General features: G+C 42.3%; 1 protein-coding gene across 2 annotated transcripts in view; it reads left to right on the top strand.

The window, feature by feature from the left end:
- Positions 1 to 25110, top strand: part of LOC148020134 (tRNA-dihydrouridine(47) synthase [NAD(P)(+)]-like) — a 59690-nt gene extending 34580 nt beyond the window's left edge. Inside the window, exons 6-10 of one of the 2 annotated variants that reach the window (XR_015694931.1) lie at positions 21571 to 21849; positions 21966 to 22086; positions 24092 to 24261; positions 24348 to 24631; positions 24748 to 25110. Coding sequence is in view for 1 of the 2 variants with exons in the window: in XM_087700418.1 (XP_087556544.1) it covers positions 21571 to 21849; positions 21966 to 22086; positions 24092 to 24261; positions 24348 to 24446 (669 nt within the window). In the remaining variant the exon portion in view is untranslated. Of the gene's footprint in view, positions 1 to 21570; positions 21850 to 21965; positions 22087 to 24091; positions 24262 to 24347 lie in introns of both variants that reach the window. The other variant, XM_087700418.1, reaches the window with a different exon arrangement.
- The last annotated feature ends 881 nt before the right edge of the window (positions 25111 to 25991 follow it).

Genomic DNA, 25991 nt, shown 5'->3' with positions numbered 1-25991 from the left:
GAAAATTAATTTAATAAGTTTGATAATGCTAGAAAATGAGATTAGGAGGTTGCCTCTTGGCAACTTGTTCATGCAAGTCTGTTCCACCCATTGTTAGAGAGAAGGAGGCTACGAGAGACCAAGAAGATGTTGCTGATATAATTTGCAGCCGCAAGGGATCAATTTTATAGTAGCCGACGGCAGTTTGGAGCCTCTAGATACAAGTGATAGTAGCCCAAAGTCCTTTTGGTGCAAGTGATAGCATAGAAGAGGGGGAAACAGCCTCTTTGGTGGTCCTAAGTTGTAGGTGATAGCTTCTATGGTTGTTTGAGCAGAGTAGTAGTATTTTTTCAGCCTTTCTCACGATAAAACTCTGAAATTTCTCTCTCTATAGTATTCTCTCTCATCCTACAGCCATCTCTCAAAGTTATCTCAGCAAAATCTAGCCGTTTGAGGCATCGGAGGTGGAGATATTGGAAAATCTCTATTGTTGTAAACCCTAATTTATAGCAAAAATTAAGGTTTGACAGCCACCTTGGGATACGTACTCAAAATTGAGGGCCTAGGATTTGAATTTCAGCAGTTGAAATTTAAAAATTTCAAGGAGATTTAAGAGGCCAGCTAGCTTGTATCAGATATGGGGCTTAATTTTGTTTGGATAATCCCCTTTTTTACCTCCGTGTATAGTACACGTACATTATTTAGTTATACATGTGAATGCACCCTTACGTGCCCTAAGTATAAATATATTTTATTCTTTGTGTACCAACACATTGTTGGTACACCTAAATCTAATCGTCCTTTCACACTCTTTCTCTCTGTGTCACTTTCACTCCTCGAACTGCTACTCACATCTCTAGCTGAGCTCCAACAACTGATATCAGAGCACAGGTTGTGCGCGCTTCTCGAGACCACAGGCATAAGCTGTTAGTTGCAAGATTGATAGGCGACAGTCAGCTCGCGAACAGGTCAAGCAGAAGATGAGGCTCACAATGGGTCATGAGCATGTGACATTGCAAAGACAACTTGCAGGCGATCGAGCATGACGTTCAACGGGCAGCATAGTAACGCGATGACCACCTGTAGGCGACTGAGTGTGACATTCAGCGGGCAGCATAGGAACGCGACGACCAATAGGCGTGTGGAGTGCAGACGACGTTGTAGTAACCTGCCACCAGCGGCGGCAGAAGGCGCATGGGCACCAAGCGTGACGGAGCGGCGACCAGCACGTGACGAGTCGGCGGGTCAACAGACCCCCCTTGTGGTCAGTATTTCCAAAGAAATCAAAACAAAAAAAATTTCTTTAATTTCAAAGTTTCCTCTTTTGCCTTAACAGGGGTTCGCACGTGGAAGCACAGTTTTCGAATTTGTGCAAATCTAGCCCATAAAATTTGGGGGTTTTTCCAGATTTGATCTCATCTAGGCCTGGCAGTGACATTCGTGTCAGAAATTGCTGACATTGTGCGTGTTGACCTCAGTCAAATTGGGGATTTTGCCAAATTTGTTAGATTTTTGCTCTTTCGAGTAAAATTTTCTGACATTGGACTCCGAAAAATTGGGGCTTTTCATATTTTGATGAAATTTTACTCAGCTGGGACAAAGTGGCTGACATTTATGCATTGTTGGACCCGGAATTTTGGGATTTTGTGCAGAATTTGGTAAATTTCTGCAGTATTTGCCCGTGTGGTGGCTGGTTTATGTATAAACAGCAGAGACTTATTACTGTTTGAGAAAGAACATCAGTGTATTTTACTAGTTCAGCTTTTGCTTTTGCAGTTCAATGCATTTACTCTTGTGTTCGTGATAAAAATAGCTGCAACTTCTTCCAGTTTAGACATCAAGAGTTTGATGGAAATCAAACGGTTTGATGGTCATGGCTTTGACCTTTGGAAAGACCGTATGTAGGGCATATTGTTCTTAAAGGATTGTGAGGATGCTTTGCAGGAAGATAAACCCACACAAATGCCTGATGCAGATTGGGCCAGAGTTAACAAAAAGGCTGTGGCTTACATAAAGATGGGTGTCACTGATGAACATTAAAGGTTTAGCTACATGTTATGCAATATGAGAGAAGCTGAAAACTACCTATGAGATCACCACACCTGTTAATCAGGTGCATTTAATGCGCAAGTTGGTAAATATGCAACTGGATGAGTCAAAGCTTGCAGCTGAGCACTTGAGTGCATTTACTGGCATTTTAAATCAGCTCAAGGATGCAGATTTGGATTTTGATGATAAGTTGAGGGTGATTTTTTTGATCATGACACAGCCTGATTCTTGGGAGACCTTGGTGGTTTCTCTCAGCAATAACCCCAATCTCTCATATGATGGTGTGAGAGGTTCAATCTTGAATGAATAAATTAGACTTATGTCTAGTGGAGAAGGCAGCAACTCAGCTTATATTGTAAGAGGCAGGGCTGAAAAGAAAAATGCAAATGCTGGACAAAGAAACAGAAGCAAGAGCAAAGGAAAGGAAAAGAGTGACATTACTTTCTATCAGTGTGGTTGAAAGGGCCACAAGAAGCCTGATTGCAGAACTACAAGAAGGAACAAGAGAGAAAGAAAAATGCAGAAGACAAAAAGAAGAAAGAGGATAAGACAGATGCATCTGAGGCAGCCAAAGGCAAGGAAAAGGCCAATGTGGCCTCCAGTGTAGTCCTAGAGGAGCTTTCGGATACAGAGGTTGATTTATTATGTGCAGTTGATTATGATGCCCTTGTATGTTACATGCAAGATATGCAAATTACCAAGACTAATGTGATTGATGCACTTTTGTCAGTTAATGATGGTGTCACTCAGACTTGGATTGTAGACTCTAGTGCCTCTTTCCATGTAACTCCTTGCTTGGAGTGTTTTGCTATGTTCAATGCAGGGAGTTATGGAAAAGTGTACCTTGGAAATAACCATGCTTGCAGCATTGATGGGATTGACACTGTACACTTGTCTTTAGTAATGGGCAAGAGCTTGTGTTGAAAGATGTTAGATATGTGCCTGGCATAAAAAAGAGTTTACTATCCGTTGGTTAGCTTGACTTGGATGGTTATACTACATTGTTTGGTGGTGGTTTGTGGAAATTGAAAAAGGGTTCCATGCTGATTGCAAAGGGAACCAAGAATGGCACTTTGTATTGTTTGCACTGTAAAGCTTTGAATGGCAAGTTTCTTGTAGTTGCTGAAATTGGTTGTCATTTGGAGTTGTGGCATAAGAGATTAGGCCATATGAGCTAGAAAGAACTTGATGCCCTTACCTCTTTGAAGAGGGTTGATGGAAAAGGCTCTAAACTTGACTTTTGTAATGAGTGTTAGTTTGGAAAGCAAATGAAAAATTCTTTTTACTTTGGTACCTCTCGTAAGTCAAATGTCTTGGACTTAGTGTATTCTGATGTATGTAGTATGCCCGTGAAATCGTTGGGTGGTGCTGTATATTTTGTTTCTTTCATTGATGATTGTTCCAGGAAGATTTGGGTTTATCTGTTGAAAAAGAAAAGCTTTAAAACTTTTCATGCATTTGTGACTACTCAGAAAGGTGGAAAGCTGAAATGCTTGAGAACTAATAATGGGGATGAGTTCACATCTTTTGAATTCAAGTTCTTTTGTGACTTGGATGGAATTAAGAGGGAGCTTACAGCTCCTTACAACCCTTCTTCAAATGGGGTGGCTAAAAGATATAATAGGACATTATGTGAAAGAGTGCGGTGCACGCTGTCCATTGCTAATCTGCCTCATGAATTTTGGGGAGAGGCACTTAAAACCATGGTTCACATTTACAACTGCTCTCCAAACAGGTCCTTAAATAATGGCATCCGTGAGGAGGTTTGGTCTGGCAAATTGGCCTCATATGACCATTTACGCATATTTGGTTGTGATGCTTTTGTGCATGTTAGAGATGAGCTGAGGAACAAACTTGACCCAAAATCCACCAAAGGCATTTTCATGGGCTATGGTGATGAGAGTAAATTTGGCTACAGAGTGTGGTTACCTTAGTCCAAGAAAATTATTGGCAGCCATAATGTTGTGTTTAATGAGGCAAAATTGCTGAAAGGTATTTTAGCCTCTAATGAAGATATGAAAAAGGTCAAATTTCAGGGTAGGGTGCACTTAGTTTGTAGGGTTACTGTGATGCCGACATGGTAGGTGACTTGGACACTCGTAGGTCCACTAGCGGGTATGTCTTTACAGTGTTGCTGGTGGGGCCGTTTCTTAGTGTTCTATGTTACAGAACATCGTAGCACTGAGTACTACTAAAGCTGAATACATATCAGCTACTGAAGCTTCTAAGAAAGCTATATGGTCGAGTAGACTTGCAAAGGATCTTGGCATGTCTATTGGTAGTGTAGTGTTGGGATGTGATAGTGAGAGTGTTGTGTATCTGGCTAGGAATGCCATGTATCATTCACGCACAAAGCTTATAGATGTGCGATATCACTTTATCAGATAGATTCTGGAAGATGGTCTAATCACATTGACTAAGATCAAAATGCAGGACAACCCTACAGATGTTCTCACTAAAAGTCTTAGTAAAGCTTAGCATGAGAATTGCATACGACTAGTGGAAGTTGGTTAGAGTTTCACTTCGGACCTTTAAGTGGAAGGTTGTTGGGATAAAGGCCATTTTTCACCTCCGTGTATAGTATACCTACATTATTTAGTTGTACATGTGAATGCACCCTTATGTGCCCTAAGTATAAATACATTTTATTCTTTGTGTACCAACACACTCCTCGAACTGCTGCTCACTTCTCTAGCTGAGCTCCAACAAATTTGTCTTTCAAGAAGCAGGGCGGAGGCTAATTCCCAAGCAAACCAAGGGGTTGATTGGTTTGAAGGCTTTCTGGTCAGTTTTGATAGCAGGAGGCACTTGGATTAGTGGAGGAGATCAGAGAATCTCAATTATACTCCATCTATTTGCAACAGAAGTTAAAGGAGTATTGCAAGGGGTGCTAGTTTTGGGGCCAACGAGCTCTCCATTGTCCAAGAATTAAGAGGTAAAATGTGTATGTTCAATTTATGTGAATTTTATGCTAGATGTGATTGTTGATTAATCAAGTTATTACCACTATCTTCGAGGAGAAAGGTTGGTTTCAGTGGCCCTACTAATCTTTTAAGGTGTTTAGATTGTTGATGTCTTCTCCAACAATCCAATAGTCCACCTCGGGAAGACTTGTTGCAATCTTCATCTAAAAACTGATGTATGTGTGGATTGGAGCATAGACATTGAGGTCCCCAAGACACGAGACCCCAAGTCAAGTCTAATCCATAGGGCTTCGCTTGCTACCATCTTCCCATGGTCTCATACACAAGTTGTCAAACTTAGGCCAATAGAGGTACATGCTCCACCTTGTTGTGGGCTTCAACAAGAAAAGTGTATGACCTGCTCGGGAATATCTTCCCACCCTACTATTTGAGCTTATGCTTTGGGAGAAGTAAGATGTCAACTTGTCCACTAAGAGCTAGTTTTAGCTCTTGTGTCACTATTAGCTTCCTCAAACTATGCACCCCACTATTGTGGAGGCAGTTCACGTTCCAAGATGCTAGGTGCATACTCATGGGACAAGCTAGTGTTTGCCAATATCCTAATACAGAAACATAAACAAAAACTGTATGACAAAGCACAGATTGATAAAGGAACACAGTTAGGGTAAGGGTAACTTAGAGACAATGAACACAGTGAATAAATGAAGTGATATAACTACTGAATAATACGATGCTCATACAACAAACACACTATGCAGTGAATGAATACTGAACCTTGAACTCCTGTATCTCAAGGATCAGGGTAGGGGTAATGAGCTGGAGAGTATGTTGTACTCCGAATGGATCCCGAATCGCAGCAAGGCAGCCTCCGGATGTCGAACACTAGCAAACGCAGCAATGGGATGCTAGATTTGATGCAGACAGTAGTGAGGAGAGAGAAAGACTAAAAACGTAGGCAGCAGGTGAGAGAAAGACTAAAAACGCAGGCAAGACAGTTTGCAGGAGAGAGAAAGACTAAAAACTTAGGCAACAGGTGAGAGAAAGACTAAAAACGCAAGTAGGACAGCCTACAGGAGAGAGAAAGACTGAAAACGTAGGCAGCAAGACTGTGATGACGTAGCAGGCTGTACGGCAGCAGGTCTGCACAGGAATAGTAGTCGCCTGACTGAAATCAGCTTCAAATTGCGTTAAGAGGGCTTGAAATTAGGCGCCAATTGATGGAGATAGCGATGGACAGCTTCGCCTGAGATGTCCTCCGCGAACGGGGTGTGGGCAACAAGTTGAAACACCTGAAATCTGCAAAAACGAGATTGAGGGAAGAGTGGAGGGCTGGCTGCCAATTTATAGAAAATTAGGATTCGAGAGAGCAGGCTGAGCTAGGCACTATTCGCCTAGAGTTCGTGCCTTCATCAGATAATTTTGTAGACATTTTGACCAAAGCGGTCATCCGGCCGGTTCTTCAGTATCTTCTACCAAGGATCGGCTTGGGTACACTCTCCCCTACTTCTTCAGCTTGACGGGGAGAGCGTGCTTCCCTCTTGCTTTCCCTTCCAGTTTGAGAGGGGGCAGCTTCTACTCTTGATAGTGACAGTGATGATGCTTACATTTTTTAGACATTACATTCATTTATTCTTTTGTATTGCATTATAGACATTTGTAACTTCATCCGCACTGTCAGGATGACATGATTGTAAAAGGGCACTTGGACAAGTGAACAATTCCCCTGTGAGGGCACTGTCCACCAAGTGGCACTATTGCATAACATATTGCATGAGCATGTCATCTTGCATCTCCCTTTGCATTACCCCATGCATTGGCATTCTGTTCATGTAAACATGCACCTGCGCGCATTTATCTCTCTTCAGTCTTTTGGAGTGGTCAACTCTAGGATCCACCATATTCGTGGTATAACACATGGCAATTCTCCTAAAAGGCAGTTTTCCTACCCTTGCTTTGCTTGTCTTGCTAAGCCCACCATCATCTTTTTTGCCTCTACATATATTCACCACATGATTGGCACACACACACACACATTTATAATCGTTAAGCACTTATCCTAGTCAGTGCGAGGGATTGGCTTGCTAGTTTTGTGAATGACTTGGGTTTAAAACTCTCTTTATCCTTTCCTATCTGTCACTTAATCGGCCGCTTTCCCTATATTCCTTATGTATTTTTAAAACACTTAAAAAAAAAAACCAAAATACAACCAACACAGTCCATTGTTGTATCCATCCGCCTTTGTAGGCCTTGGTAGGCCCTTGGGCAGCCGACGTGCATCCTTGGTCCGATGCCCTGGCCTCTCTGGGGTGATCACTTGGGCTCCCTTGGTAAGATAACCATCATCTCTGTAGTCTTGGTAGGCCACTGGGCAGCCAACGCGTACCCTTTGTCCGATGCCCTTGCTACTTTGAGGTAGGATGCCTTGGGGTAAATCAAAATTTAGGTTGGCCTACTTTTCTAGCTCTATTTTGGGATTGAGAGGGGGTGTTGTGCTAAGAAATGCACGTAGTTACTTAAACAACCCCAAAACATGCTTATTTTAGGCTTATTTTAGCCAAAACCCTAAAATGGGGAGCGGATCGAGAGAGTTAAGTGGGAGAGTATCCAGAATTCTAATTTTCTATAAATTGGCAGCCAACGCTCCACTCTTCCCTCAATCTCGTTTTTGCAGATTTCAAGTGCTTCAACTTGCTGCCCACACCCCGTTCGCGGAGGACATCTCAGCTGAAGCTGTCCATTGCTGTCTCCATCAGTTGGCGCCTGATTTCGAGCCCTCTTCACGCAGTTTGGAGCTGATTTCAGGTAGGCGACTGCTATTTCTGTGCAGACCTGCTGCTGTATAGCCTGCCACGTCATCACAGTCCTGTTGCCTACGTTTTTAGTCTTTCTCTCTCCTGCAGGCTGTCCTGCCTGCTTTTTTAGTTTTTCTCTCATCTGTTGCCTACGTTTTTAGTCTTTCTCTCTCTTGCAGGCTGTCCTGCTTGCGTTTTTAGTATTTCTCTCCTCACTGCTGTCTACATCAGATCCAACTTCTCACTGTTGTGTTTGCTGTTGTTCGACATCCGAAGGTTGCCTTGTTGCGATTCGGGATCCATTCGGAGTACGACACACTCTCCAACTCATTACTCCTGCCCTGATTTTTGAGATACAGGAGTTCGAGGTTCAGTATTCATTCACTGCATAGTGTGTTTGTTGCATGAGCTTCGTATTATTCAGTAGTTATATCACTTTATTTATTCATTGTGTTCAGTGTCTCTGAGTTACCTAACCCTAATTGTGTTCTTTTATTAGTTTGTGCTTTGTCGTACGGTTTCTGTTTATGTTTCTGTGTTAGGATATTTCTTAACACGTCAAAAGATGACGTACCAGCGAGACAGTAGGGTTTGCGGGGAGGAACACGAGTGAACTCAGCAAACATGGAGAAGAGAAGAGAAGAGAGAAGAAACTCTGATGAATGGAATGATGAAGACTTGAATCATGGAGTGAATGTGATACAAGGGAATAACGGTACTGTAGCACAAGGAAGATGATGAAGACAGCCACGAACCACGAACTGCAATGTCCTCCTGAAGGGGTGTAAGGGTAGTGGAGAGGCTGGAGAGAAGAGGTGACGGACTGAATGAATAAGCCTTAAGGAATGAATGAGAGAGTGGTCTATAAATAGACATAGTCGGTCTAGGATGGCGTCCCTTTTTGGGGCTGCAAACCCTAAACAAACCCTAAATGCAAAATGCAGAAACGCAAAAACGTAAATTGCCCAAAAAGGGGAACAAGAAAAGAGTGAGGTGGAGATGCAATGCTACATGCCAAAGAATGCTCGTGCAGCAAGTACCACTTGGAGAGTGTCCCTCGTGGGAAAATTGTTCACTTGCCCAAGCGCCCTAGTACAAAGATGATAAAAACATGCAATACATAGGAGGAATGTTGGACTTTGTGTGGTGCCGAGAACCATAAGGATATGCCTGTACTCCATCTCGGGAGTTGGCTCCATGCTGACCAAGTAACCAAGGCAAGCAGAGAAGAGGAGCAAGATGTAGAGGATCCCTAAGATCCAAGATTTCCACCGGAAAGGGAACCTGCAATAAAGGACAGTAGACATAGTGAACTGGAGAACTTGAAACTCAACCTTTGGAGAGAAGCCACTAGCTCCATGCATCCATGCTGGAAGAAATATAAAGGTCTCGTCATCAAGTCGCGGCTGAACCTCCGAGGTCCCGATCTAGGTGGTACTTGAAGATCCTGGGTATTAGTAGAAGAGATGATTGGTCGAAGACAGCCACCCCAAGAAAGTGGAGGATGGGTGAAGAACTTCATGTGAAGTAGGTTTTCCCTCTGAGGTGGGAGGTGGAGGGCCCCCCGCTGAAGTCGAAGAAGTAGATGCCCCCTTCGAGGGCAAAGAAATAACATCCCCCTCTGAAGTAGATAGGGAATCCAAAAACTCAATCACGGACTACGAAATGTCTAATGACGAAGGAGTGCCGCCGGTTGTGCTGAAGAAGGTATTTGGGGTGCCAAAGAGCTCCCAAAGGTAGCCTCTTGAACCTGAGTAGTTGAGGGTGGGGAAGGGTGGGGCTCAGAATGAGCAAGAGCTAGGCAACAGTCGCTGTCTCTCAGTGGAGCAGGCTGGGTAGCCGAAGAAGAGAAAGGAGTTGAGCAGCCACTGTCTCTTGAAGGAGCAGACTGACGAGGAGACGATATCAAACAATCACTGTGTTAGAGAGTGAACTAGAGAGAGAGAGAGGAGAGAGAAGACTGCAGAAGAGAGAGAAAGGCTGCAGGAAGAGAGAGAAGAAGAGTGACGAGGAGAGAGAAAGACTAGATTTGAAGAGAGAAAGACAGGAAAGAGAGAGAAGCCATGGAAGCTGTGAGCAAGATGGGACCATAAAAAGACTTGAGCTGACTAACATGGAAGACATTGTGAATCTTTGTGGAAGAGAGAAGCTCTAATCTGTATGCCAAGTCTCCAATTCGCTTAAGAATCCGGTAAGGGCCATAAAACTTGTGGGCAAGCTTATTACTAGATCCATCTTTTAATGTAGAGTACCTGGACTTGGGCACCTTCAGTAAGACCAACCCTTCTTCTTGAAACTCTAAAGACCGCCTCTTCTCATCAGCATACATCTTCATTTGGTCTTGAGCTTTCCTAAGATTCATCTTGCATGGCTGAAGAAGGGTTTGCATTCTTTCTAACTCTTCCTTCCCATGAGGATTGATCCTTTCATTAAAGATGATTGTGGGTAAGGGCACATTGTAACTATACAAAGTCTCAAAGGGTGAAACTCTAATACTAGCGTGGGTAGAATTGTTATAAGCAAACTCAGCCAAGTGTAACCAAGAATCCCATGAGGTTTGGACATCATAGCAGAAATGGCGAAGATAAGTCTCCAACCATTTATTGACTCTTTCTGTCTGTCCATCAGTTTGTGGATGATAGGCCGTAGATGGAGCCAATTTAGTGCCCATAGATGTAAATACCGCCTGGCAAAAGTTTCTTATAAACTTTGAGTCTCTATCATGAACAATCATCTGCGGTAATCCATGTAGTCTAAAAATCAGCTCCATAAACTGACTGGTCACTTGAGAGACAGTAAACTGAATCTTGGTTGGAATAAAATGGGTTGCCTTGGTGAGTCTATCTACTACCACATATATACTATTCCATCCCTTCTTGGTAGTAGGCAAGCTAGCAATGAAATCTATAGTAATATGAGTCCATTTACCTGTAGGAATAGGTAATGGCTGTAACAAATCTCCTGGCTTATGGGTGCTGTCCTTATTCTGTTGACAAGGCATACACTTCATAACAAAGTCCTTGACATCTTTCCACAGTCCTTTCCAACAGAAACTTTTGCTGATCCTGTCATAGGTCTTGAAAACTCCTAAATATCCAGCTAAAGGCGAAGAATGTAGTTCCTCCATAATTTTCCGTGTAAAAGAAGAGGTAGAAGGAATAATAATCTTGCATTTCAACCAAATAAGGCCATTTTTAAACTGATAATGCGAGTTTTCTTCCATAAGACCTTGCTGTAATTTCTGAAAAATATGGCTGAATTCTTCATCCAGAAGATAAGCCTCCTGTAATTCTTCAATCCAATCATTATGCAATTTAGTCATAGCTGAAACTTTGCAAGCCCACATACGAGAAAGAGAATCAGCCACTATATTGTCTTTGCCCCTTGTATGAGTGATGACTTAATCATAATTTTGTAGTGTAGCAACCCACCGACGCTGCTTAGGAGTAAGATTGGACTGAGTAAGGAAATACTTAAGAACCCTGTGATCACTGTGTACTCTGAATCGGCTGCCATACAAGTAATGGTGCCACTTCTTAATTGCATGCAAGATAGCTAACATCTCCTGGTCATAAACATTCATGGCCATTTCTTTATCTGTAAGCTTACGGCTCTTAAAGGCAATCTCTCCTTGCTCCTGTAACAAAACAGCCCCAATGCCATGGCCACTAGCATCACATTGTATGGTAAATTCTTTGGAAAAGTTCGGGCATACTAAGATAGGAGCAGAGGTAAGGAGTCCCTTTAATTGGTTGAAGCTACTACAAGAGCATCCCAAAAGAAAGCCTCCTTCTTCAACCTATTAGTCAAAGGAGCTGTAATGGCCGCATAATGCTTGATGAATCGGCGATAGAATGAAGATAAACCAAGGAATCCTCTAAGAGAAGTAGTAGTAGTAGGTGTTGGCCAATCTTTTATACATTGCACCTTCTTCGGATCAGCCTGTATTCCTTTTTCACTGACAATATGTCCCAAGTATTCCACTTCAGTTTGCATGAAAGAACACTTCTTCTCCTTAGCAAAAAGCCTATGATGTCTCAAAACATCAAAACCCTCCTCATATGTGCCAAGTGATCCTGTAAAGTCTTACTGTAGATCAGAATGTCATCAAAGAACACGAAGACAAACTGAAAGAGGAAAGGCTTTAAAATCTTATTCATCAGGCTTTGGAAGGTAGCTGGAGCATTTGTAAGCCCAAATGGCATCACTAAGAAATGATAGAGCCCCCGATCAGTCCTGAAAGCAGTCTTGACTTTGTCACCCTCTCGCATGCGAATCTGATGATACCTGGACCTCAAATCAATCTTCGTAAAGAATCGAGCCCCCTTGAGCTTATCAAGCAAATCATCAATCCTGGGTATTCTTGTTCTTCACTGTGATCTTATTAAGATCCCTGTAGTCAATACACATTCTGAAAGATCCATCTTTCTTTTTGACTAACAGAACTGGAGATGCATAAGGTGAAGAACTTGGTTCAATGAATCCCATCTCAAGAAGTTCCTTGATTTGCTTGGCTACTTCCTCTCGTTCATACTTTGATAATCTATAAGGTGGCTTATTGATTGTCTTTGAGTTGGGCTCCAAATCAATGGGGTGATTTACTCCTCTCTTGGGAGGCAATGAAGTAGACGCCTCAAACAAATTCCTATACTCCTCAAGAAGAGCTGTCAAGGCTGGATGGTTTGTTGAATTATTGGGCTGGTCTTGCATCTCTTTATTCAAATGCAAAACAAATATTGGTGAGTGCCTCTTGTACTCCCTTTTGAGTTGTTGAATGGTAATAAGCTGAAAATCTGATCTACTAGGAATTCCCTGTAAATGGATAAGCTGTCCATTGAAGATAAACTCCATATACAACTGTGAGAAATCCATAGTAATCCTGCCTGTAAATGGATAAGCTGTCCATTGAATATAAACTCCATATACAACTGTGAGAAATCCATAGTGATCCTGCTTGTAAATGGATAAGCTGTCGATAAACTCCATATACAATTGTGAGAAATCCATAGTGATTCTGCCTAATATCATCAACCAATCACAACCGAGTACAATGTCTATATGCCCCATTTCCAAAGTGATCAGGTTTACTTTTGCTTCAAAATTTTCATCCAGCTGTAAAGAAACATGTGGGCATATTTGTGTGCTGATTTCCTCTTCACCATTGGCCACTTGAACTCTAACGGGCTGCTGTAAATCTGTGGGAATACAATTCAGCTTGTCCATGATGGACTTATTCACAAAACTATGAGTACTGCCACTGTCTATCAGAATGAACACTGGCTTTCCACAAATGTTTCCCTTCATACGGAGTGTATTAGGATTCTTAGATCCTGTCCAAGCATCCATGGAAATAGAACAATTAGTGGCAGCAAGTGGCTCATGACAAGTCCCACCCGGATCAAAAGGAACATTTTCACTTGGATCAAAAGGAAAAGAGTCGGCTGGATCATAGAAATACTCTTATCCAACTTCTTCCTCAAGATCTTCATTTTCAGCATTAAGTGCAATTGCATTAGCTTCATCCATCTCATCTTCAAAATCCTCAAAGACTAACATACTCTAAAGCTTGGGTTTGACATTTTTGTATACACACTTTGAGGCATGATCAGGTGTATACTTTTCCCCACACTTGAAACATAATCTTTCTTTGTAAAGATCCATAGGAATAGACTGAGGATTCATGTTGGTTGAAATGGATTTAGGCTTGCTGTCCCCTTGTTTGAAGTCAACTCTAGGACTGTTTGCTGTCTTGAAATTACTTTGAGGTTTAGAAGCATTGAATGGTGGATAAGTTGGTACCCGTAAGCTCCCATTTGGCACATGATTGCTGCCTTAAGTGTTACCAACTTGCCCCTGTTGAAAAACAGTCCTTGGCTGTCCAAAACCAGGCTGAAATGAAGATTCTCTTTTATATTTTCTTCCATAGCGCTCCGCAAGCTCAATAGCCTTAAAGAGGGAAGTAGGGTTTTGTGCCATGACATTAGCTGATAAAGATGGCTCTAAACTATACATGTACTTGTGGAGCTTAGCCTCATCACCGATGCTTTCTACATACATGGTTAGGTTGAGAAATTGGTTAGTGTACTCTCTTACACTTAGGCCTCTTTGTTCCAAACCATACAATCTCCATGCCAATTTCTTTTTTTCAAGAGGGGAGACAAATACTTTAGCCATAAGTGCCTTGAAAGCTTCCCAATTCTCTACAAGTATGTTTTCTTTTTTTATATACCTCCACCAAGTATGGGCAAATCCCTCCAAATGCAAGGAAGCAAAATGAATCTTCATGTCATCAGTTTTAGGGAATATGTCAAAGTAGGATTCCATCTTAGAGGTCCACTTCTCTAAATCAGATGGTGAAGATGATTGACCATTAAATTTGGCTAGAACAATCTTGTCCTTTAGCTCTCTTTCATGGAATGGTTGCTGTTCCAAAATAGACTGATCATGAGTACTATGTATGGAACCCCCAAATTGAGGTGGAAATCTCCCAATAGGTGGCTGAGAACCACTATATAATCTTCCTGTTTGTAGAGGACTCCTAGGAATTTGAGTATTTAGCCCAAAAGCTTGAGAGTTAGCTCCATTCAAACTGCCCAAATAGTCATCATGCCGTTGCAAAGCCTCACCTACTTCATATTGGCTATTTGGGATGCCTCTTATTCCAATAATCCCATGACCATGACCATTTTGGTTAGATGGCTGAAGTGGGACTGAAGGCTCACTGTTTGAATAAGCTTTCTCCTTAGCTTCTTTAGATCTCATTTGCATTTGCATCCATTGGGAGAATTGTGCCATAATTTGAGTATTAGATTCCACCAACTTATCAATAAAAGCCTTTGTTTGAGTCGTTGAATCTAATAACTTCTCAATGGAAGATTTCGTTTGATCAGTAGACAAAACCATTTGCTCCATTCTTGATAATATGGCCTCATGACGTTCCCTATGTCTTTGTTCATGTACGCACAAGATATTATTGAGTATACTAACTTCCCCTTGTTGTTGAGGCTCTTCAGGGCTCTCTTGAGGTGCATTATCCAACATGGAATCTCTGATTTGCTGAGCATAATCTTCTTGGACTTTATTTTTACACTCTTCGAGATGAGCTATAGCACGCTATAACAGATTTAGGACAGAAAATTCTGCAACTCGATTTCTGAGTCTGAACTGTCCAGGCCTGCACATTGTTTTAACTTATAAGTGCCCTGTTTTGACCCTATAAGGTAAGATAGTAACCCCAAATGGTTACCAAACCCTATAGAAGGTTGAATAGGACCTGTGGGTACCCTGTAGTACCTGCACCTATACTTCAGTAATGAAGGGTGTACCTGTAACAACTTGTAAATGCCCTGTAGTGCCCTGTAAAATCCCTGTTTTACCCTGTTTTGATCCTGAAGATACTTGAGCTTGGAAAGTCTTCAATCTTCAATTCTCCACTCGCTGTACCTGTGTGAGGGATAAAACGGCATGACAAGCTCCCTACACGGGTTCCGAATCACTGGGAGGTGGGCAAAGTTTCCCCCGGGTCAGTTGGTTGCACCCCTTCGGGATCTTTGATAGTGAGGAAGGGTCATCTCTCTTTTGTCTCACTATCTCCCCCGGCATCCACCTTTTTCCTCGGTGGGTATATCAACATGGCAGTAGCTTGCTAATCTAATCAATCAGCATAAAATGCATTTCTGAAATATCCATTTAGCCCCTTTCATGAGATGCAATTGAATAGAATCTTGAAGGTTTGGATAGGGAAAGGGTCTTACCAATGCAATTCAGTGACTCACTGATTGCTAGTACTTACCCTTTTACAAATTTTCAGCTTGGAAAAAAGAATTCAACCAAAACAAGTCAAGGTTATGCATCAAACTTGGCAAATGATATCTATGATGAAGTAATGATTGAATTAAGACTGAAATTCAATGGAATAGGCTGAGATTAATGAGGAATAACACTAATCTCTGATCTATTGATCAATTCAGAGAATTAATTGATCAATAATCTCCCATCAACAAGTGGAAAAGCATTAGTAAGTGGATTATTGAGAGATTTCAGAGATTAAGTAAAAGAAATACCTCAGTTAAGCTTGAAGAAGATGATAGATGTCAGCTCCAATTTCATTGATGGAAGAATTCTTCAAAATCCACCATAAATCCATCATAAAGCTTGAAATATCCATAGAATCAGTCCATACAAGCTCCAATATGATCAAATTCGTAAAGAATCAATGCCCCGGGCTTGCTTGAACACTTGAATACTAAAGATTCAAGCCTCTTGAAGAAAAGCCCCAAAATAATCCTTCAATTTGAGCTCCAATGTCCTCCACGAGCTGAAATCTCTATAATGTCTTCAATTTTGAAGTCTATCCGACTTGCACATAGTACTAGAGAAGCCTTGGAGGTCGGAGAAGTCCAAAATTTGAAGAAATTTGAGCTTCCGGGTCTGTGGCTATGGTTGCCCTGCTGTGTTTTAGGGTTTTGAACAAAGGAGATGAAGATTAGAGTTCCCCTCGAGCTAAAAGTTACTGAAATAGAGCCTGATGAAGTGCTTCAAAGCAAGTAATCAATCTGTAGAAGATCTTGAGCAGATCAGGAAGAGATTGAGAGCAGGAAAATCAACACATTTTTTGGTGCAAATTTCGGGCTTCATGCTGCTCCATCTTCTACATCAACTACCTGACTAGGATACTCAACTTGAAGCTCAGATGATAAGGAATCATTGCTCCATGGTTTGACTGTGAGAAATGATTAGTAGAGAGAGAACTTGGAAGATTTCTTGGCAGCCACCATTGAAGCTTCAACCAAAAGCTTGGAAGAGAGAGAAGAGAAGCTCCCTTTTGAAAAGTAACTGGAGTTTAACCTCAAACTAAGCCCGGTTAACTCTCCTTTACCCTAGTTACCTCCAGTTTTGCATGAAATTTGATGACGACTTGTCACTTTAGCCATCCTCCGCCATATCTGACCTTGGATATCTCCAGATGTAGTCTCTTACTAACTGTAGATGGTCTGCAGCACTCCACTAGTCACTATCTTGTACAATACTTGTCTGAAATTGATTTTGATGAAGGAAAATAGGACTGAAAAATAGAAGGAAAAATGGATCAAAGACCAATGCTCTGATACCACTTGTCAGAGAGTGAACTAGAGAGAGAGAAAGAGGAGAGAGAAGACTGTAGAAGAGAGAGAAAGACTGCAGGAAGAGAGAGAAGAAGAGTGACGAGGAGAGAGAAAGACTAGATTTGGAGAGAGAAAGACAGGAAAGAGAGAGAAGCCATGGAAGCTGTGAGCAAGATGGGAAAGAACAGAAATTGTATTAATGTGTCAAAAAGATGTGAAAAATTACATGTCCTCTCCTTTTATACCAGTGTTAGTGTGACATGGCATAATATCAATATTATTTTTACACTAAGTCATTATTCCCAGTTTCTTACACATTGTCTCTCGATGGAGCGGATTGCAGATCCGTAGGTCGTGGAAGCCACTATACTTGAAAATAAGTGGGAGAAGATTGCCGTTGGCATTGCGACGATCTCCAGGAGGTTGTAGCGCCAATCAATCCTCCATGTGCTCGAAAGGACTTAGTGCGCATTGGATGCATCTTAGTGCCTTGAGCATAGTACTCTGATAGCCGATGCAGAACGATCTCTGTGGCCCAGAAAGGAAAGGTGGCACAAGGAGTGCCTGGTGGAAGACGCATATACTTCGTTGGGTAGGGAGCAAGGGTCGAAGTTAGCAATCTTTGGTGGGATGACCGTTCGTGTTGCAGTAGGAACACCTAGTAGAAGGGCAATCTATTGGGGGAGACGCCATGGTACCGGTGTGCCTTGCTGAAGAAGGAAGAGGTCAACCACCATGAACCACGAACCGCAATGTCCGCCTCAAGGGGTGTGAGGGCAGTGTGAAGCACGAATCGCAATGTTCGCCTCAAGGGGTGGGAGGGTAGTGGAAAGGCTAGAAGTGAGCTGCCAGTGGGAGGAGGATGCGACTAGCAGTAAGAGATTGAAATTTGCAAAAACAAGATTTTGATGCAGCGGAAGAAGAAGGGAAGTGGATGCCGAACCCGCCACCGGTCTTTGCCTTCACTGGAGTGGAGAATCTTTGCCGTTGTTTGAGCAGATCCAACTCTGATACCATGTCAAAAGATGACGTACCAGCGAGATAGTAGGGTTTGCGGGGAGGAACACGGAGTGAACTTGGCAAACATGGAGAAGAGAAGAGAAGAGAGAAGAATGGAATGATGAAGACCTGAGTCATGGAGTGAATGTGATACAAGGGAAAAAGGGTGCTGTAGCACAAGGAAGATGATGAAGACAGCCATGAACCACGAACCACGAAACGCAATGTCCTCCTGAAGGGGTGTGAGGGTAGTGAAGAGAAGAGGTGACTAACTGAATGAATCAGTTGTAAGGAATGAATGAGAGAGTGGCCTATAAATAGGCATAGTCAGTCTAGGATGGCGCCCCTTGTTGGGGCTGCAAACCCTAAACGCAAAACGCAGAAACGAAAAAACGCAAACTGCGGGTGAAGGGTTTCTCAAGAATAGGCATTTGTTCGACATAGAAGAAGCTGATGAAGAAGAGGAACTGTGAGGCATGCACATGCGCTTCGTAGCAAGCCTAGAGGGAAAATTACATCCCCCCATGGTGGACCTAGGGTGGAGAAGGGGGTTGATGGTTGCCCCTTGCACTACTACAAGGGCCTCCGTAAGCTAGGCTAAGAGGCATGACTTAGTGGTCTGGTAGAATTGGGTAGCTTGTGCGAGTGTCCAGTTGATTACATCCATCGGTAATATTTATAGTGGAGAAGCTCTGAAAATAATGCTGAGGTGTGGGATCTTTGCCCCACAATGCCGACGAATGTCCATCATGCATCCCGGCCACTACTGTGCTAGTAATGCTAGTCCTACCTCTCCTAGCCACAGAGAGACATGGTTTGCTACGTAGTCCCTCACAATCTCCTCCACTTGTGTTGGCGTCCATGTCGTAGAGTTAGAAGTATAGAGGAAGAAGCTATACTTCGGCCCATCTAGTGGTGCTAATAAATGCGCCTTAACCGCCCCTCACCTTGTGGACCATAAAGATTCCCACTTCTAGAGGAAGCGAAAACTCTACTTGGTCCACAACTCTCATGTAGGACCAAGGGTCATCGTGGAAGAACTCTTGCGGGATGAGTTGTGCTTGTCTGAGGAAAGTGCAGCGTATTGCCGGGGTGACTGCACTAGTGACTGTGTTGTTTTTTTTTGCCCGAGGGGGGGGGGGAAACGCTGATGAGAAGAGATGGGTGTGTGAGGCTCACCACCTCCTGTGGGAAGAGGCTGGGGGTGGGAAATGGGGGGTGAGAAATTTCTTTTTTTTTGGGGGGGGGGGATTGTGCTGTCAAGAGGTTTGTGGTGGGGGTGGGCTGGGCAGTGAGTGGGTGGTGAGCTGACTCAGGAGGCAGGGGTGGGTGGATGGGATGGTGTGTCGAGTCTTGGGGTGGGGTGACCAGGTGAGAGGGAGGCTGTCTTGGGTGAGGATAGGTGAGTGGGGTAGGGGGGTGTCTGTGTTCCCGCAGACGGGGGTGTGGTGGCTGTTTGGGGACATCGGCAGGTGGTCACCTCCCGTCCTGCCCTCTGTTGCAGGCGTTGTTTGAGAGGCCAACTGAGGTCCATCCTACCTCCTCACCTGCCGTCGCTGCTGAACCCTTGTGAAGCCATCATCAGCTGCATGCGGGGCTCTCACCTGCTGTCGCTGCTGAACCCTTGTGAAGCCATCATCAGCTGCATTGGGGCCATAGGCTGAGATGCCTTTGCCCCAAACTGAGAACATTTAGGGGCTTGATGCCTGAAGCCATGGCATCACAGGCATTGGCGAGGCTGCCCTATCACAATAATCTGCTGTCTAAATGTGTGCCAGCCCACCTCGATCTCTTAGAACTTGGGTATTTTTTGGTGTCTTCCATTGCCGCCCGTACCTTTGGAACACTCGCAGCCATCACTGCATCAACAAATGAGGGGAGGGGCACCCAAAGTCCTCTACCAACTAGCGGTACTCAACTGCCAATCCAGGACAGAGAAGGGTAACTAGGTTGGCCATATTTCACAACATTTCAGGTTGGACCATCTTAGCATCTGTGCATATACCACATGCCACGATCGTATCGACAGTTCTCATTATCTCAGCTTTGCCAGGTGGGATCCTTATTTTGTTGGGCATTCACATTTCTTGTGTTCATTCTTTCCTTTGTCCAAATTCCTCTGCACTCGTGTTTCCATCTGCTAAGGCTTTAGTGAATCCTTGTCAGAAATCACATCTTTTTTTGATGGCAGCTTTTTAAATTCCTGCAAACTCTGTCAGAGCCAACTTGCTCTAAGAGGTAAGCTCATGTTTTTCACACCTTGTCATAAAACCGTCACTTCTAAACGAAAGATACTCACCTAATTTGTTGTCTTCTTCTGTGGTTTCTAAGTTAAAACTTTGGGTGCCATGCTGAATTTACCTTTTCTGTAAGTAACTTGCTCTAAAAGTCAAGCTCCTTTTATTCGCACTTGTCATAAAACCATCATTGCTAAACAAAAAATACCCGATCTTCTATGGTCTCTAGGTGAAGACTTTGGGTTCCATGCTGTCTCCATTACAATTTACTTCTATGTACATCCTGCATCTTTATTGTCTACTTATCTTCCTTGTTGAATGTACTGCTTTGTATTTCTTCATATGTCCATGTGTATTTGCAGCAACATATTATAGGCGTCCTTGAATTTGCTTATTTTCTTTCTAATTGGCAACTTGTTCTGTGGCTCACAGATCAAGGTATGATTGAAGTTTTGAGTACTTCCTTTTCATGATGCTTCACCAATCTCACATCCAAAGGCTGATTTCTCTTTTAAAATTCTACAGGTTATTATAAATCTGGGAATGACACTGCTATAATTCCTGTACTTATTTCCCAGATATGGTTATTTGACTTACATTTCTGCATACTCACTTCCATATTTCTATCCTTGAAGTGGTTCTCACCATCAACTCATTGCATTAAATCCATCACTAATTTATTCTGATTCCTCTTCTTGGCCTTCTGACTGGTTATCTGTCTATGTTAAAAGTTCCATAGCCAATGGAACTCTGTTCCATGGCTTACGGAACTTGGAACACGTCCCATAAGCATCACCATTCCGATTTCCATAGCATGCATGGTGCGATGAAGCTACCTTAGCGTTTATATGGTGAATCCTAAAATTAAATCACTTCTCAATCATACGAGAGTGTTCTGCAATGCTGCGCTGACATAGTTGTATGTTTTGAGCCTTTGTATCATCTTATGCTGAAAGCTTGCCAATGCATCATAGTAATGTGGCGTTCCCAAATATATCTCGTGCCCTTGTTCCGATTTCAAAAAGGAGTCTCACTCCATCTATATGTTCCTGTTCCATGTGACTATGGTTAAAACCCAAGCTGCTTAGTAAACTGGTCAAGAAGAATGGCAAATATCTAATCTGAAACCTTCCCGATTGGCTTTCATGCTATCTTTTTTTGACCTTGAACACCAAATTGGGTCTTTTGCTCAATTGACCTTCATACTAGCTTAAACTGACAATTCATAGAATATTGTAGTGCCAAAGGGTCAATAAAAACTCTCAAACCTTACATTTACCTCAGGATGCAGTCTTAACTTTGGAGCTCTTAGAATTTGTTCAAACACATACAGCTTTTACAAAGAAGTATATTGTCCTCTCAACGTTAATCCAAACCAGTAAACAACCCAATGCTGTCATATCCAGAATAATAATCTTGACATATCAAGAAGTTTTCTTTGCCAGAATTGGCATTTTTTGACAGAATTGGTGTTGCTTATTCTCAGGTTCGCACTGGTTACTTTGAAGGGAGGAATTGTGTTCATTCTTTCATTACTGATGTTCACAATTGGGGAGCCTCTGCTTTAACAATTCATGGACGCACACGTCAGCAGCGATACAGCAAGCTTGCTGATTGGAATTATGTTTATGAAATTGGCTCCCTTGCATCTGATCAGTTGCAAGTTATTGGGAATGGGGACATTTTTTCTTACACAGATTGGAATGACCATTTGAGCAGATCAAAATTGTCAACTTGCATGCTCGCCAGGGGTGTATTAATAAAGGTAAGTCTAGAGGAGCATGCTCAAGGAAAAGTGAAAATAGAACATGGAACCCTTTCACATAGATGGCTTTTGTAGTGTAAGCCATCTTCTGAAGCTAACCTAGAAGTTTTGGGTAGCCTTGGTTGCTTACAGAAATAAAGGAGCAACATCATTGGGACATATCCTCAAATGAGAGATTCAAGATCTTGCAGGACTATGTGCGCTTTGGACTTGAGCATTGGGGATCAGATTCTAAAGGTCCCCCTTTCTCAGTTTTTCTTTTTCGCTCACAAGCTCGATTATGAGAAACGTGTCTTTTCTTTGACTCTTCAAATTTCAACTGGTTTGCTTTTCCGTGTATGTTCCTTTATAACAATGAAGTCTTTAGAGAGAATCCAAGTTAGATGGAAATTGCTAGCATGTGGTCGTGTTATCAGGTTTCACCTATTTGCCGGATGATTGCAGACCTGTAGATGTATTGTACTGGATTTACTGAAGTGAATAAGAAAGGCATGCTTTATGGCCTTGGTGTTAGCTGTCTGATGAATTACTTTAGTTGCCGAGCTGGGAAGTAGCAATTAAGTTCAGGGTCAATTCCCAGAATGACTTTCAAGGCTTTGTATAACGTTGTCAACAGGAGATTGGTTAAATCATCATATTGGGTTTCTGTATGTTCACGGTTGTAGCAGCATAAGCAAAATCTGGGCACCATGTCTAGGCAGCTAATTTCAAGTTTGAAGAAACTACTATGCAGTGTGCGGCAGCTGCAGTATGGCAGACTTCTGTGGCATGGAGTTGCAGCTTGTGTGATAGAGCATCTCAATCCCATGTTTACTCTCCTTCACATCCACTGAAAGGGAATTGTTTCCAGCAGAAAAAACATTGCGGTTTTGGTATCAGTTTATCACCGTATGGTATGATAGATCCACTCTCAAGTTTAGGGTTGTGATGGCCAGAGTCACAATTTATCTACAGGTGAGAATCATGAATTAATTATGTTCTAGGGAGCTCATTTCTTGATAGGCCTCTTTATGAGGTTAGCCAAAATCAACAAGAGGAAAGCATGAAACAGGTGAATGAACTTTCAGAAAAGGAATAGGTGCTTCTCACGTGTACCAGTTGGTATTCTTGTTCCACGTTCTTGTGTGATTATCATCTTTCAGTGACATCTTGTGTGCGACAGAATATTTCTGTCATTAAAGGTCGTGTGTGTGACATAAAGCATTTTCTGTAGACAAAGATGTCAAGTTTCTTGAAAGAGGAAAATGTAGGAGTGGAGAATGCCCTATCTGAGAATTGGCTCGAGTAGCCATATTCATCCCACATCTATCTTGTTTAGGGTTCACTCAGATAGGCGGTTCAAGTCTTTGGGATACTATCCTGGAGTTTTGTGCCTGACTGATATCCATTACGACTAAAATATCTCATGATTTTTTGGAGCTGCCAACAGTCAGTTGAAACTGCCATATACACAATATGGGGTGGGTTAGTTTACGATGCAAATTGCAGAGATTCTGTCAGATGAATGGCTTAATTGCATTATTAAATTTCCATTTGGGCTTGGTGGATTTACTATGTAGCTGTATTTGCACGCTCTGTTTCCAACTTGACTAGATATTAAGGCATGGTGGAAACAGAGCGTGCAAGTACAGCTACATAATAAATCCACCAAGCCTAAAATTTTCATTTGGGCTTGGTGGATTTAGGAAAAATTTGGTCTTGGTGGATTTAGGAAAAATTTGGGCTTGGTGGATTTACTATGTAGCTGTACTTGCATGCTTTGTTTCCAACTTGACTCAATATTAGGCCTTCTGGATCATTCGGACTGCAAGGAATTACAAACGTGCTGTTCTGTAGATGTTCACTTGGAAGAGATGAGAATAGCTTACTTGGGCGATGAAATGAATATGCTCTTTTTGTTTTTCCTCCTGACTCCTTCAATAGGATTGTGGTTCAATACTTTTATTTTTGACCAGAGCTAGTCAGCAAGTTATCACCTATTCCACGCTGATAGCAGTAACTTTTAACTTCATTTGTTTGCTATGCAAACCTGGATAATCTGTCAGATGGTTCAGAGTTTATTGTTTTACTGCACTCTTGCATTTGCCACAAGACAAAATCGAATGAGGACAAGCTTATTGTGAAGGTGATATGGCAGTTAAGTCCATAAGTGTATAAAAGCCTGACATGCTTCTTGTCAACATAACGCAGTTGCAGGCAAGTTTCAAGTGAACTGCATATTCTGACATATTCTTTTATGCAGGCGTGGAGACAACAAGGCATTTCCTGTTGGAATGGCTAAGCTATATGCATCGCTATATTCCTGTTGGCTTGTTGGAAGTTCTGCCTCAAAGGCTCAATTGGAGGCCTCCACATTATTATGGGCGAAATGAACTTGAAACTCTTATGGCATCTGATAGTGCTGCAGATTGGGTCAGTTTTCTCTTTAGTGCAGTACACATTTGTTCGAGCTGTACAAAATCTATTTGTTCATAGTCAGCAATGCGTTTTTATTGCAGGTTCGAATATCTGAAATGCTGTTGGGACCTGCCCCCAGAAACTTTTCTTTCACTCCACGTCACAAGTCCAATGCATATGATAGGCCTGAAAATGGCTGAGCTTACCTGGCCATCCTTGCAAGCGTGGTGTTTTTCAAATTGCTGCAGCCGACAGACCTTGCCAAGGATAATAATGAACACAAGGATGTGCTCATTATTTAGAGAGGATGCTAAGGGCTAGAAATAGGGCTTTAGCTTGAAAGCCCAATCTTACAGAATGCACTTCATGCTCAGTTTGAGATGTGGTATAATCTGCACTCGATTGTTTTTGTAGTTGGCTGAGGTTGTGAAATCACACCAGGAGGCCTATAAGCTTCACTCATATAAATTCATGTTTGCCAGTGTTTTTTTTTGAATGCAGTGGCTGGTTTGTGGAATGGATTCCTCCAACACTTATCTTAGTAGCTAGCCATCAAAGCCACTATGGCTACTACTTGTGTGACTCTCTTATGCTTTTCCTGTGACTTTTGAAGAGCTTGGTCATGTATTGGCCAAATGAAGGGCCTCATGAGGGATTTCATTTGGTCAGGAGATGGGAGCTCTGCCACCCTACTTATCACCATCCTACTCCATTGTCTACAAGTTAATGTCTATAGGCATTACTTTGCAGCAATGCAGTTGTGCCTAAGACTAGACAACCACATTAAAACATGCTAAGCAATAAGCATTATGCAACCACGTCATCACATGGTAATCAAAAGCATTAAATATGTGATACTTGATGGAGTTTGAAAGAGAGCACCTTTGGGGTCCCAATATAATATGCCACGTAAGTATTGCTAGGACACAGCAAAGATATGCATTGGGTTTAAGTTGATTTGACCTCATAAACTAACCAGAAATAGGAAGTAGAACGGCATATTCTTGAAGGACGCGCCTCCACCAACGCTTACTTGTTGTATATAGTCTTTTGTTGTTGAGTGGCTCTTGGTGTCCCAAAGATCCCAAGAGATGAGATTAACGTTAGGTTCACACTAAGGTGGCAAAAGTTTTAACAATTTTGAGATTTGCCATGGGTGTTCACACTAGTGGCAAAAGTGTATGGTAATATGTCTTTTATTCTTGAAAAGCACCACCAATTACAAAAGTTTGCACATGTTGAATCAAGTTATGGTGTGTGAAGTATTGTGTTTTTGTATTTTTTTTTCGAATGAAAAGTACACACATTAGATAGCATCCCTTGCCTTTTTTCGTCTACTGTTGAGTATGAACCTACTCTAACGCCGGTGAACAAGGTTGTCATCAAGGGGAATGAAACAAGTTTACTTTCAAGATTTTTACGAGAGTGCAAGTCCATTGTGAGAGGCAAAAGCCAAAAGCATGGCGATCATGGCTCTTCTTTTTGTCGTGTAAGACAAAGCTGGTGATGATGACTATTCCTTGATGATATAAGGGAGTAGGGATAGGGGATGGCAAGAATGTTCTCTCTAACCATTGGGTTTGGAAGGCTAGAGAAGGTGATTTAGGTGTAAAAATGCATGTGCTTCCTATAGGTCACAAGCTAGTAGATATGTGTATTAGCACCTCGCATTTTGCCAAAATTTTAGGGGACTATATGCGCAGTCCCTTACCTTTTATTTCTCTTTTTGTGTCCTTGGGTGTTCT

Source organism: Lygodium microphyllum, chromosome 19, assembly GCF_053477565.2.
Source record: "Lygodium microphyllum isolate KBCC chromosome 19, Lygodium_microphyllum_v1.1.10, whole genome shotgun sequence".
NCBI classification, from domain to species: domain Eukaryota; kingdom Viridiplantae; phylum Streptophyta; class Polypodiopsida; order Schizaeales; family Lygodiaceae; genus Lygodium; species Lygodium microphyllum.
The sequence above is the reverse complement of the archived record's forward strand: the minus strand, read 5'-3'. Positions and strand labels throughout refer to the sequence as shown.